Source organism: Mirounga leonina, unplaced genomic scaffold, assembly GCF_011800145.1.
Source record: "Mirounga leonina isolate KUSES-001 unplaced genomic scaffold, KU_Mleo_1.0 Mir_154, whole genome shotgun sequence".
Lineage (NCBI taxonomy): Eukaryota > Metazoa > Chordata > Mammalia > Carnivora > Phocidae > Mirounga > Mirounga leonina.
The window spans coordinates 9,765,431-9,779,190 of record NW_023270389.1 but is presented as its reverse complement, the minus strand read 5'-3'; the positions used below and the strand labels follow the sequence as shown (position 1 = coordinate 9,779,190).

The 13,760-nt window shown below is 41.5% G+C and overlaps 1 protein-coding gene across 1 annotated transcript; it reads left to right on the top strand.

Annotated features, from left to right (window-relative positions):
* The first annotated feature begins 9,058 nt into the window (after positions 1 to 9,058).
* FAM177B (family with sequence similarity 177 member B) lies at positions 9,059 to 12,935 on the top strand. The gene is made up of 4 exons (XM_035010081.1): positions 9,059 to 9,217; positions 9,508 to 9,574; positions 12,229 to 12,326; positions 12,603 to 12,935. Exons 1-4 carry the CDS (start codon positions 9,059 to 9,061, stop codon positions 12,783 to 12,785), a joined length of 507 nt encoding a protein of 168 aa, XP_034865972.1. The 3' UTR covers positions 12,786 to 12,935.
* Positions 12,936 to 13,760: the final 825 nt, after the last annotated feature.

The window sequence follows — 13,760 nt, the reverse complement described above, 5'->3', positions numbered from 1 at the left end:
TGTTACCTGACTTCAGTGTGCATTGTTTCTATATGGTTTTCTAATATACACGTCCTATCCAAATTGTATTGCTTTAGGCCAAAGGCCAGAACAAAAACTTAAAGAGCAAACATACAGTATGATCTTAAAAATAGCATATAATATTTGAAACAATTAGTTTAGCGTATACACAAACCTGGGAAATAGTGGATGCATAATACTTTAACAAAAGTCACACATCTGTAGGCTTATCTTTTGATTCTTCTTCTGGGAAAAATTAGCTAATTTTTCTATCATAAATGACAGATTGGTTCACTGAATAGAAATAATAGTAGTGTATATTGGGAGCGTACTATGTGCCAGGCCCTCTGCTGAACACTTACATAGATAAACCATTGAATCCACACAGCAACCCTGTGACAAATAAGTAAAGTCTGCATAAGGTGTTGAAATAGTAATAAACATTTCATTATGAAGAATAAATAGGGGCACTGGAACATATGACTCTTGATCTCGGGGTTGTGAGTTCGAGCCCCACGTTGGGTGTAGAGATTATTAAAAAAATTAAAAAGAAATAGATTATGCCTATCTGAATCAATATTGTGTTCAAAGAAATGATTACTTAAATCATAGTTTTCACTCTTGAAAATACATAGAATCAGGATTTTTTAAAAATATGTGAAAATGCTAATTACCCCTTTTGCTATATAACATTTAATATTTGAAGCTGCAGATTCTAATAAGTGGAATAATAGCCAGACAGACATTTAATTTTATTTTGCCGTGTATAGAAAAATATCTCAGTTAAATTTCACTGTATTTTGTGTGCTACTACAAAATCATTGGTTTTCTCTATGCCATTTACTGACAAAACTTTAAACAGTACTGATGCCAGCTTTTTGCTCTTGGCCTACAGGACCTGTTTGTCTTAGGTACTAGTGCTTATTAACCAAGTTAACTCCATTTTCACGTGAACATTTTTGTGAATCATACTACCATATATGGAATGAAAACACGTCATACGGTCAGTGCTTCTGTAAAATGCAGGAAATACTGGTATTACTTTAAATCAGTAATTGGCAACTTTGACATGAGCAAGTAATAAATAGCGTGTTGACTCAGCGTTAAGTGATGCATTGTGACTAGAATCCCCCAATCTTTATTATATTCTTTAAAATGGTGTTGGAAATTTTTGGAAGTTAACAGATGTAAAGCAGTTGCATGAAGGCTGTAGAGGGATGTAACGGTGTTAACTGTGCATTGCATACATTTCATACTTAGTTTAAACTGGATAATGACAGCTAACATACTCTGCTAAAAGTAGTTTGTATAATGAATTATCTTTTTATTTATGAAATAAAGTAATTTTACTTAACAGTTTCATCGGGATTTTGTTTTTTGACAAATGTTTTTACATTTATTAAACCAGTAACCGTTAATACGGCACAAAAACCCTAACTCTTCACAGTAACGTTTTCAGATGACAGACACGTGCATCAGTGGCTTCACGCCACCGGAGTTCATTAAATATTCAACACTCCTCCACCTCCTTGGTTCCTATTTATGTTTATTGGTACTTAACACCTCTGAATCTCAAAGTAGGAGTTCACTTGGCCTGTATCTACCGTACTCATCACACTGGATGTGGTGTGTTCTGTGGGAAACTGGGCTAGAGAGCCAGTCCTTGTGGCTGAGCAGTGCTCTGGACAAAACTCTGTGCTTTGGGAACTTGAGGTGGCATTTTCAGTGCCATATAAATGTTACTGAGACATAAAACCCCATTCAGAAATCTTATTTTCCAGAGTGTGCTTTAGAAAATACCACATCATTTGTCTCTTAATATGTGTATAAAAATAAATTTGTGGGGTGCCTGGGTGGCTCAGTTAAGCTAGTCTGCCATCTGGTCAGGTTGTGATCCCAGGGTCCTGGGATCAGGATCGAGCCCTGTGTCAGGCTCCCTGTTCAGTGGGGAGTCTGGTTCTCCCTATCCCCCCCCACCATTGTGCTCTCTAAAATCTTAAAAAAAAAAACTTGTCATTTGGGTTACCATAATTTTGTGTCTGAAGATTCGATATTTGAGCAGTTTGCTTGGAATTTATATTTTAATTTTATTTTTAAAGATTTTATTTATTTATTTATTAGAGCACAAGTAGGGGAGGGGGCAGAGGGAGAAGGAGAAGCAGACTCCCCATTGAGCACAGAGCCCCATGGGGAGCTCAATCCTAGGACCTTGAGATCATGACCTGAGCCAAAGGCAGACGCTTAACCAACTGAGCCACCCAGGTGCCCCTCCATCTTTATTTTTAAACATGTTTTAGTAGTAAACTAAAGGGACTAAATTAAGGGGAGCCTACTTTGAATTATAAAACAAAAACCCACTTATCCAAAAGGCCAGAGCTATCACTTAAATGCAATTCAATATATCTAAAGCCTTTGATATGCTTGAGGTAGGTGTGAGTTCATATTGTCATTCATTTGCTCCCTAGAGAAAATGTTTGTTCACCAGTGGCTTGAGTTTTATTCTCCAAAAAAAATTTTAAGTTTTGCTTATTTATGTAATCCCTACACCCACTCAACATGGGGCTCAAATTCCCCTGGCCACGCACCCCTTGGGTTTTATTCTCTAAAGCTTCTCAAGTAGTTTCCCTCAACCTACTGATCTCAGCCAACTCAGCCTCTCAGTTGGGCAGAGCGTAAGGTGGCTGGAGCTCCCAGGCTGGTCACCTCCAGAATTTCAGAGAATTTCCTTACATCATCTGTCATGACATAGAAAAAGTTGAGAAATGCCCTCAGTAATGTCACCCTATCCACAGTGGTTGGGTGCACGTACAAGGTTCAGTCCTGAAAATAGAGATACAAAAATGCTGCCAGGGAATGCTCTGTCAGCAGTTCTCACGGGGAGCCGTGGTTGGCTGGTCCACGTGTTCATCTTTGCTGGGTCCCCACAACTCCTGGCTCAGCCCCACCCGCTCGCCCTCCAGGGTGAGTGGCCGAGTGGAGCCGGCCGTTTTCCTCACGGGAAATGGCGTAGACACTGGTAGCCAGTCCTGCTCGGCCCAGTGGGGCTTGGGCTGTCCCAGGCCTGCGTTCGGCAGAGGCTCGACCTTTAGACGCCCACCCTGGGGAAGAGGGGAAGGTGGAAGCTGCGAGTACCTGCCCTGACCCCGTTAGCTCCTGCGGAACCAACTACGTGTGCCACTGCTTTGCTGCATTTGAACCTGGTTCATTTGAAAACATGCCTTGATTAATGAAAACTGAAAGAACTCTGGGAAATTTTTGGTATGATGTCCTCCTGAAGTTAAATGCCGACATGTGGAACTAGTGTCTTATTTTGTTGGGACGGGTTACAGTGCTGTGTTGCAGTGAAGGACATAGTGAAATGATTAATGTGTAAACGTAATGAGAAAAATACTAAAGGGCAGCCATCTTAGCGTCAGAAATAAAGCCAATTACAAGTCTGTTCTTTCCTTTTTCCCCCCAATCTATTACATAATCCCTGCCCCCGCCACCCGTTCAAATGATCTAAACATATGGTTCATTTCTTAAACAAATACTGAGTTCCAGCCACGTCTCTGGAGGGGCGGGAGATGCAGCAGGAAGCACACAGGTAAAGCCCCTCCCACTCTGGCCAGAGGACCGGCTGGGGGCAAGGGGAGAGGGAGACAAGTGAAATACAGGGTATGTTCAATGATGGTAAGGGCTAAGGAGACGCAATAGTGAGCAAGACTGTTGAGTGGTAGTGGCTGTGGTGAGGGTGAAGGGAACGGGGAGGGGCCTCCAGAGACAGAGGAGCTCAGAGCAGACCATTTGCATTAAAACCCTGAAAGAGGCGAAGTCCAAGGGAGGAAAGACTAGTCCGAGAACTGCAGGTTCGAGGTCCCAGCCAGGAGTCTGTGTTCAGGGAAGGACAGTGCAAAGGCCAGCGTGTGGAAGTGGGATGAGTGAAGGGGAAAGCAGCACAAAATGAGATCAGACAAGTATTGGGGGGGGGAGGGCAGATCTACAGCCCTGCAGGCTATTGTAAGGACTTGGGCTTTTCCCCTAGGTGCCCTGCCAACCCCCTGGAGGGTTTTAAGCAGAGCAGTGATTGGAGCTGATTTAGGATTCAACAACCTTGGCTGCCTTCTGAGTATAGAGTGTAGGGGGCCAGTTAGGAGCCACTGTAAGAATCCAGGTGACAGATGATGGCTCAGACCAGCGCGGAGTGGTGGTATGAGGATTCCAGAAATATCCAAGAGGATTTCCTGATGGACTTACCAGGAAGTGTGATTAAATGAGAAGAATCAAGAATGACTCCAAAGTTTCTGGTCTGAACAACTAGAATAGAATTGCCATTTATTGAAATGGAAAGACTCCCAGAAGAGGAGATAGGAGTGTGTATCTAGGGGAGGGGTGTGTAGGAAGGAGAGTGCACTGGAAGTGTGAGCAAAGATTTAGGTATGTCAGGGCTGAGAGGTCTATTAGACATCCAAGAAGCGGTGTTAAGTAGAAAGGAGGATCTATGAATCTGAGATCCAAGGGAAAGTCTGACCTGGAGATAACACTGTTGGTTATAAATTTGTGTGTAGATAGTACTTATAGCCATAGGGTCATGGGGCGCCTGGGTGGCTCAGTCGGTTAAGCATCTGCCTTCGTCTCAGGTCATGATCCCAGGGTCCTGGGATGGAGCCCTGCATCGGGCTCCCTGCTCAGCGGGGAGCCTGCTTCTCCCTCTCCCTCTGCCTGCCTCTCTGCCTACTTGTTCTCTCTATCTCTCTGTCAAATAAATAAATAAAAAATCTTAAAAAAAAACAAACAACCATAGGGCCAAATAAGATCAATGAATAGATAAAAAGAGAAGAGATCCAATCACTGAGCCCCGAGGTACTGCAATACTGAAAGGTTAGGGAGATTATATGGTCTGTTAATTATATACTTAGGCACAATCCTTGATAAACTGGATTTGGGGTTTTTAAGAAACAAAAAGTAGAGGTGCTCATAAGAATTAAATGGAGATAAAAAGCATGTTGTAGGGAGTATTTGGTCTTCCGAAAGATCACTTGCAAAACATCCATGTCTACATACATGGTGTGAAGTTGGTGGTGCTCCCAAGGGTTCTGTAAATAAAAATAAGTAGATTCCGGGGGCACCTGGGTGGCTCAGTCAGTTAAGCATCTGCCTTTGGCTCAGGTCATGATCTCAGGGTCCTGGGATCAAGCCCTGCCCCCCCGCCCCTGCTCACTGGGAAGGCTGCTTCTCCCTCTCCCCCGCCCCTCCCCCGCTCTCTCTGGATCTCTCTCAATAAAGTCTTTAAGAAAAGTAAGCATATTCCACATTCTTCAGTAATTTTGCTTGGCACATCCCAAAAAGTCCATTAGGTGGCAGAAAAACATTCACTAAATCGACTATAAGCTAGGTCTCTCACTTTCTTTTTTTTTCTCTCCTCCCTCCCTTTGAGCCCCCCTGAATTAAAAGATATAAATGCCCATTTAACTCCTAACACTATTATCATGAAGAACCCAAACCAGTATTTTCTTCAGAGAGCCAACAGGTATCATTAATCTGTAATACAGGTAACAGTTAAGCCAGGTATATGGGGGATGGTTTACTTCACTTGGTTTGGAAAGGTACGGACTGGGAGATGGTCTTCAGAGGAGTAATGTACAGTAAATGATAGTGGGACTGTTAGGCCTTGTTAAACTTTTTATATTTAAGCTTTTTAGCTTGGAGCAAGGTTGGGGGGAAGGCTCAGAAAGCAAAATGCAAAAAGCCCTCTTGAAAAAAAATACACAAGGTGTCTGGGCACTAGCTCAATGTATACCAGATCATTAGATCTTTTCCTACTTCCTTGGGCACTGGTCCCCAAACTTGCCTGCACAGTGGGATCACCTGGGCAGCTTCCAACATAACTGATGCCCATGTCCAACCCATAGAGATTGTGATTTAAGTGGCCTGGGGTGTGTGGTCTGCCCTTAGGATTTCTTAAAAGACCCCTGGATGCTTCTAACCTGGACAAGTTTAACTGCCACTGGGTTTATGTAATGCCACTGTGTAATGTAACTGACCTTCCCACAACTCAAACATGTTCCACCCTGTAAGACACACACTAGAGCATGTCCACGTCAGCGTGTTTGAGGGCTCTGTATGGCCTCAGCCAAGTTTCATTGATTTATCATCTCCCGAACAACTTCCAGGACCAAATTTTGTACTACTTTCAAAGCCAAACATAACGAATAAAAGCAATGAAAGGAAAAGCAGAGGGATAAAGGTAGGTGAGATGTCTTCAAAAATGTTTTCCTTTCCTTTTGATTATTGTTGTAGGCTGTGTTTTATTTCTCATGGCCCTGACAATTTGGTCTTAAACACCAAATTAAAATGGTTACTTTTTGCTGCTCTTTGGCATCAGAAACTAAATGGTAGCAACTTTTCTTATTTCTTGCTGAGGCCCTGTTGTGATAGGGTCACTAAGTCAGGCAGGGAAAACCCTGTGTATTGCTCAGGTCTCCTTAGAAGCCCCTGTGTTGGGCGGGTATCCCATCACCTTACTGCAGGAAGACAAATTTAACCCTTGCTGGGCCTTGTGCAACTCTCACCTTTGCCAATGACATAAACTCAGCACTGTACCAGTAAGATCTGGTGATTTATTCACATATACTGAAGGCATGAAAAATTCTTTTCTATGCTCAAGGTCTTCCAGTTGGACTAAGAATTAAATTTACAGGAGACAGATTAACAGGAGAAAAAAAAAAAAGTTCTAGTACGTGCACACAGAGACCCAATAATGAAATTGAGACCCAAAGAAATGACCAAGGCTGGCAGATTTTGTACTTTTTAGACAGAGAGACAATAAATCTGTGAAGAATTGACAGGACAAACAAAACTTTCAGAGCTTCAATTAGTATGGACTTCTAAACAGACTTTGGGCTGGGATAGTAAATTAGTAAAAAGTAACAAGGGTTGTTTGTACAGTCTTCTTGGCTCTAAATTTCCTACCTCTGGTACCCAGGGAGGGTACTTTTCACATAGATTTCCTGCTTTCAGGGGGACAGAGGAGGGTCTGAGTGGCCTTCTCCCACAGGCTGGCTCTTTTTTTTTTTTTTTAAAGATTTATTTATTTGACAGAGAGAGACACAGAGAGAGGGGGAACACAAGCAGGGGGAGTGGGAGAGGGAGAAGCAGGCTTCCCGCGGAGCGGAGAGCCCGATGCGGGGCTCGATCCCAGGACCCTGGGATCATGACCTGAGCCGAAGGCAGACGCTTAACCGACTGAGCCACCCAGGCGCCCCTCACAGGCTGGCTCTTAAGTAACTTTTATTTAATAATCAATATGCCAAAGTGGCCTATCTTGGGGCAGCCTGCCCTTGGCCCTTACAACACATAAATATATGAATGTTCATATATACATAAACATATGTATTTCTGGTCTCAATTGTTGCTGATCTAAAGCCAGCCACTAGTCTAACTGTTATTCCTTTGTGAGTAATCTGCCTTCTCTATTGTAAACTTTAAGATTTTCTGTAATTTCCATGGTCTAGGTTTGATTTCATTATTATTTACCCCTTAGGATTCTTCATGTTTCCTATATTTGAGAGTTTATGTTGTTCTTCAAATATTGAAAATTCATAGCCATTACCTCTTCAAACATTATGTTCCCCATTTTTTCTATTCACTTCTTCTGAACTCCCAATCAACAGGTATTGAACTTTTTCACCCATTCTTCATCTCAAAACTTTTCTTTCATGTTAATGGAATATGTAATACTGTGTTTATGCTGTGTTATGAGAGATTTCTTCATTGTTCAATCTACATCCAACCTATCTATATTGACTATATATTTCATTTCTAGAATTTCTGTTCAGTTCTTTTTCAAATCAACCTGTTCCTCTTGGATATCATGTTTTGTTTCCTTTATCCCTTTGAATATATGAAACATACTCACTTTCAAGGTTTGTGTTGTTCTATTACTCCTAATTCTTGGGTGAAGACTCTCCCAATTTTTTCATCTGCTTACCCTTCCTCAAGACGATTGGTTTCTTCCTGTGATTTGTAAGTTTTTGCAAGTGCCTCCTCAGTAAGGGTTGTTTTTAGTGGAGATCCAGCATACCCTGTCTTGCTGACAGTTCGCTCCAGGGCGGCTTTGTGCTTGCTTCCGACAGAGTTCTGTGAATTATGCTGCCTTTAGGTCCTGCAGCTTCACTTTGGGTCCTCATACCACAGGAGGACTCTGAATTTGGCCACATACCCCGGCATTTGGTACTGGCCTGGGGTTCCAATATTTTTCAGGTGATTATTTCTACCCACGTTGCTAGGAGATGACAAATTACTTTGCCACTTTTGTAAAGCAGTAGGGAGTTCTCCTAGTCCAGATTTTATAGATAAGATTGTACTTTATTATGTTGGCTTTATGCGGGTGTTTCACTTTGCCTCCTCATACTCACAGGATCTGTGATTTGGGCTCTCCTCTCTGCACCTGTGTTAAAACTTCAGGCCCCCCGCCCCCAACACCTATATCTAGTTCTGAAACCCTCAGGAACCACGTCAGCTTTGGCTCACTCCTGGGATTTTAAGGTTTCCTTCTTTTGCTGATATCTAGCCTTCCTTCTTTACGGTCTCTGTGTCTCTCTTACTGCCTTAGTACAGCTTGATTTAATATTTTTATTTGTTTAATTTTGTGTATTTGGAACAGGAAAGACGTCTTTCATATCAACTCAGTCTGCCATGTTTGCTGATATAATCTTAAAATATATTAAGTACTAATTAAGACAATAGTGTGCTTACCACATTAGAATAGTATCTAACATATACGCTATTACATGATAGGTACTTAATAATAACTAGCTTTTACTAGGACACTTGCTATTTCCTAAGAATTGTTCTAATTCCGCGGTGTGTCTAATTAAATTTTTTCATTTTGATACAGAACTGAACAGTCCTTGTTGAATTTGAAGAATTGATGAGATCACAGCTATGATTACATCTGAAGTCTCTAGCTTTACCATCAATTGAAAATAACTAGACACCTCTCAGCTATATAAACACTGCCCAGGGCAACTTGCCCTAAGGTGCCCTGTTTTTAATTCACTAGTTGTTTTATTTTCTTATGGAAAAAGACAATTTCCAGGAGTCAGAATTAGAGAAGAGTAGATCTCCCAAAAGAATTATCCATTTCGTTGATGGAGACATCATGGAAGAATACAGCACAGAGGAGGAGGAAGAGGAAGAAAAAAAGGAACAGAAAACGAATTCAATACATGATCCCGTAAGCTTAGAGTATCAATATAAGTGAACATGGGGGCTGAGTAAATGAGAGATTAAGCCAGACAAGGTTTGTAGAAAATACAGTTTTAAGCTGACTCCTTATTCCCCTTGGTTTGCTTTCTAGATCCATTTATAGTCAACTCATAATTTTGATAACTTTGTATTTCTTCTCTATGAGAAAGAAAATGGAATATACTATAAAACATTTGAAACTTCTACATGAAACACTTTGTATCACCATTCTTGTTAATAATTACTCTAACTTGATTTCTCTCTCTCTGTTTTTTTCAGTCTACACTTTCATGGGGGCCCTACCTATGGTTTTGGGCAGGGCAAATAGCAAGCACCTCATTTTCTAGTAAGTATTGCCAAGGTTATTTATTCATTTATTTTGTCCTAAATACTCAAGGATAGACTTAACAGACCCTCAGAGTTAGGGCTTCCAATAGTTTAATCTACACCATGGCATCCTGGAGAAGGGACGACTTGGTCAGTTCTCAATCTATGCTTCAACATTTCCAAAGGCATAGAACCTCACATCTTTAGGCAGACCCTCCCATCTCTTTCCAACTCTTTTTAGTAAATTCTACCTTATATTTTGTCTTCTTTTAAAGTTATTCCCATTGATCTTAGATGTCTTTCTTTTTTTTTTTTAATTTTTTTTTTAAGATTTTATTTATTTATTTGACAGAGAGAGAATGAGAGAGAGAGCACATGAGAGGGGGGAGGGGCAGAGGGAGACGCAGACTCCCCGCCGAGCAGGGAGCCCGATGCGGGACTCGATTCCGGGACTCCAGGATCATGGCCTGAGCCGAAGGCAGTCGCTTAACCGACTGAGCCACCCAGGCGCCCCTTAGGTGTCTTTCTTAAGACCATATAAAACAAGTCTAGATTCCTCTTTCAGGGGGCAGAGTTGCAAATATTTGAAGCCTCTCCCGATCCCCAGTTGACTCTTTATCTGAATAAACTTCCAAGCTTCTTTTTTAAACTATTGTAATATGACACAGTTCCAAGCTCCCTCAATGATCACTCTGTTACGAATAAGAACTTTATTGACCCTTCCCAGGGACACAGTGAATGGCCTAAGTGGCTGTTTATAACAGATGAAATACTAAATTTTATTTTGCTCAACATTCACCAATTTTCTTTAAAACACAATTGTGATACCTAATTACTTGTTTCCTCCTAACTTTCATATGGTTGTATGGACAACAGGGAGGAAACAACTTTAAAAATGTGAGAAAATATGAAGTATAGCTATAGCTCTGAGGAACTGATCTTCATTCATTCATTAAATGAACATTTATTGAGTGCCAATATGTGTTTGGCACTGTGCGGGTCCCTGGGACACAAAGACAAACGACAGTCTTTCCTTTCAAGGGACTCAATATTCAATGGATATTATAGGCCAGTAAACATGCCCATAATTATAATTTGTTGCCACAATCACCAGCGTAGAAGGAGCATAGGGACTACTGATGGGGAGACTCAGTAATGCTGACATATGGAGGCAATACCATCAGAGTGCTATGAAAGTATGGCTAAGGTCAGTATGGGGATCATGAAAGTCACTGGGGGCAGGGGAGGGGAGAAAAGTCTTTAAATTATAGTAAAAAGTAATGATGAGGTGATTTAGTCAGATGGTATGAGCCTTAAAGGACTTTCACATCAGGGTAAAGGGTTAGGGATTTGGAAGTTACTTTGGGAATCTAGGTGAGATACTAATCTTGCCTCAACCATGATACATTGGCAGAAAAAATGCTGTCTTCCAGAAAGCTCTGTGCTTTAGTTGGGGAAAGGCTGAAGAGGTGAAATGTTTTGGAGAGAGAAAGCCTTAGGAGATTAGGTCTGGTGAAAAAAGCAAAACCCAATACAGCGATATGAAAATGTGGAGGAGAACAGGGACTGCAGTGATTTCCATGTTGGGTTTTGACTTAAGATGGCAAGGACAGGACACAGGGGAATCAAGCTGGCTTCCAAGTTCCAAGCAGAACTGTAGTGTTCAAGCACATCTGCGTGGGGCTTCCAGGTGGTAGTGGAAGCATAAATACGCTGGCATGCAGCACCCTGGGCTCCACACAGAAACTTTGGATAGAACTGAAACCCAGATGAAACTGTAACGAGTGTTTTCAATTTACAATTCTAGTAGGTCATAAACAGGAAAACTTCCCAAGATTTATTCTAATATTTTAGAAACTTCTCTTACACACATGTACCGGGCATGGTGGCAAATAGATTAAAGAGCTACAGTATTTTTGAAAAGATAAAACACATTAAAAAATGGAGAGCCCCATTTTGATGTGCGATATGAGCAACATCCCAAGAAGAGGAATCAGTCATGGGGATCAGAAAATTGTGTCATAGGGGGTGGGTGTCAGAAATTTATAATTTCATTTTATTTTATTTTATTTTATTTTTATTTAAAGATTTTTATTTATTTATTATTTGTCAGAGAGAGAGAGAGAGAGAGCACAAGTAGGGGGAGCAGCAGAGGGAGAGGGAGAAGCAGGCTCCTCACTGAGCAAGGAGCCCGATGTGGAACTCGATCCCAGGACCCTGGGATCATGACCTGAGCCGAAGGCAGACGCTTAACGACTGAGCCACCCAGGCGTCCCAGAAATTTATAATTTTAAAGGAAAACATTTCTAGGAGACACCTTCGGGCAACCACTATTAATGCTAAACCTTTATCCCTAACTTTCACACCCAAAGCATCTATTCTGATTGATCAGGACCAATGCTGACCCTGGGTAGTATTTTGGAAAATCTCTCCTGGCATACCCATCTGGAAAGGATAGTTTATAGATGTAATCCCATGTGAAGATAGAAGATTTAACAATTCTTTTTGAGTCCTAGAACTTTTTGAGAGTCTAGAGCAATTGAAATCTTTTGTCAGCCTTAAAGTTAAGTGTAGTAATGGATCACCTGCAGGCAAGTTTAAACTCTTACCCCTTCAATTGACTCTAAGTTTGTTATTAATTCAGCTTACCAAAGAGCTTATTCTTTCTTTTAGCATGTGAATTCCTTGGTGGAAGATTTGCTACCTTCTTTGGTCTCAATCAACCCAAATATCAGTATGTGTTAAATGAATACTACAGAACACAAGATAAGGTATGTGACATCCTGATGGGGGAAGATTGGCTGCTTCCACTTCATATAAATTATTCTCCCTCCTGGTAATCATTAACAGTTTCACTCCATGATACTTTGTAGTTGCCTTTCTTGTGTGAAGTTCGAATGTCATGAGATGGGTTGCAGAAGTTGGCTGACCATGAAGCCTGAGATTACTTAAATAAAGAAGCTTCTTACAGGGGTGTCTCTGCAAGAGGGGGAGTTCAGAGGTATCTGGTTTGCAGTTAAACTTTTCTGTATTTCTCTCCATACCAGGAAAGTGACAAGGAAAGTGAAGGAAATGGATCAAAGGCCCAGCCAGCCAAGGTTCCTAATGAAAAGTGTCACCTGGAGGCTGGGGGCCAAGAGTATGGAACCAGACAACAGCACATTGCCCAGGGTGTTCTTCAGTGGAGCACCTCATCTGGGGAGGGCCTGGCAGCAGATTTCAACTCATAATGGGCCCCAGGACTGTAGTTCCTCTGAATGTCTGTTTCTCCACCACTCATGAACCATGGCAACGGCACAGAGGTTGTGCTTCTGAGCGAGACCCGATCCTAATCTCCTTGTGATTTATTCTCCAGCATCCAGTGATTGAAAGCAGTAATGAGAATTATGGATGCTTTCTCAATTTTATGAGCCCCCCATACCAAGTCAACTCCTCCCCCACCCACCCCACCGTAATGCAAGTCTTGCTAGTCAGTTGTGATCTCTTATAATTGATGTTTGCAAATAAATGCAAATGCCTGGAAGAATTTGGATCTGGCAATTTTGGACTGAAACTCTTCATTGTGCGGCTAGGGTGCAGAAAATAAGCTGTTCCTCAGAAGAAACTTTGGGCATTATGAAGTCTAAATAAGTCCCCTTTCAGGGTTTGACGTAAGGGTTGCTTTCCAGTAGCCACCCTGGCTTAGTTGGGGCTTGCTTTACAATAAGCAAACATTGCTAGTAACTTTGTTACAATATATCAAAGTCTTTGAGAATTGGGTGCATTTCCCCCCACACAATTAAAAACAATAATCCAAGCTCTATAAAAAGTATTTGAAAAATGGATGATTTTGTTTATTTGTCAGCAAAATTTCAAAACCTGGAAAGATCAAACATGGAGATCATAGCTAGATATCACAGGTTGTGCGGGCGAGAGGTCGCTGTGATAGAACAGAAAAACACAGGACTGGCAGTAATAAGACCTGAGGTCAAGCCTCATTTTTACCATTTACTAGTTGAGTGTCCAGATTTCTGAGCCCTTGTCCCCTTCTCTGTAAAACAGGGGTGGCATATATTTGTTCCTCAAGGTTTACTGTTAAACAAAACGGGATAATGGGAAAACACTTTTAAAACTGTGAATATTCAATGTTAACGCTTAATTAGTGGCTGTTATAGACTGTTACCTTGCAAATCCCCAAAGAACCATGCCTTCTGGAATTCACGCCC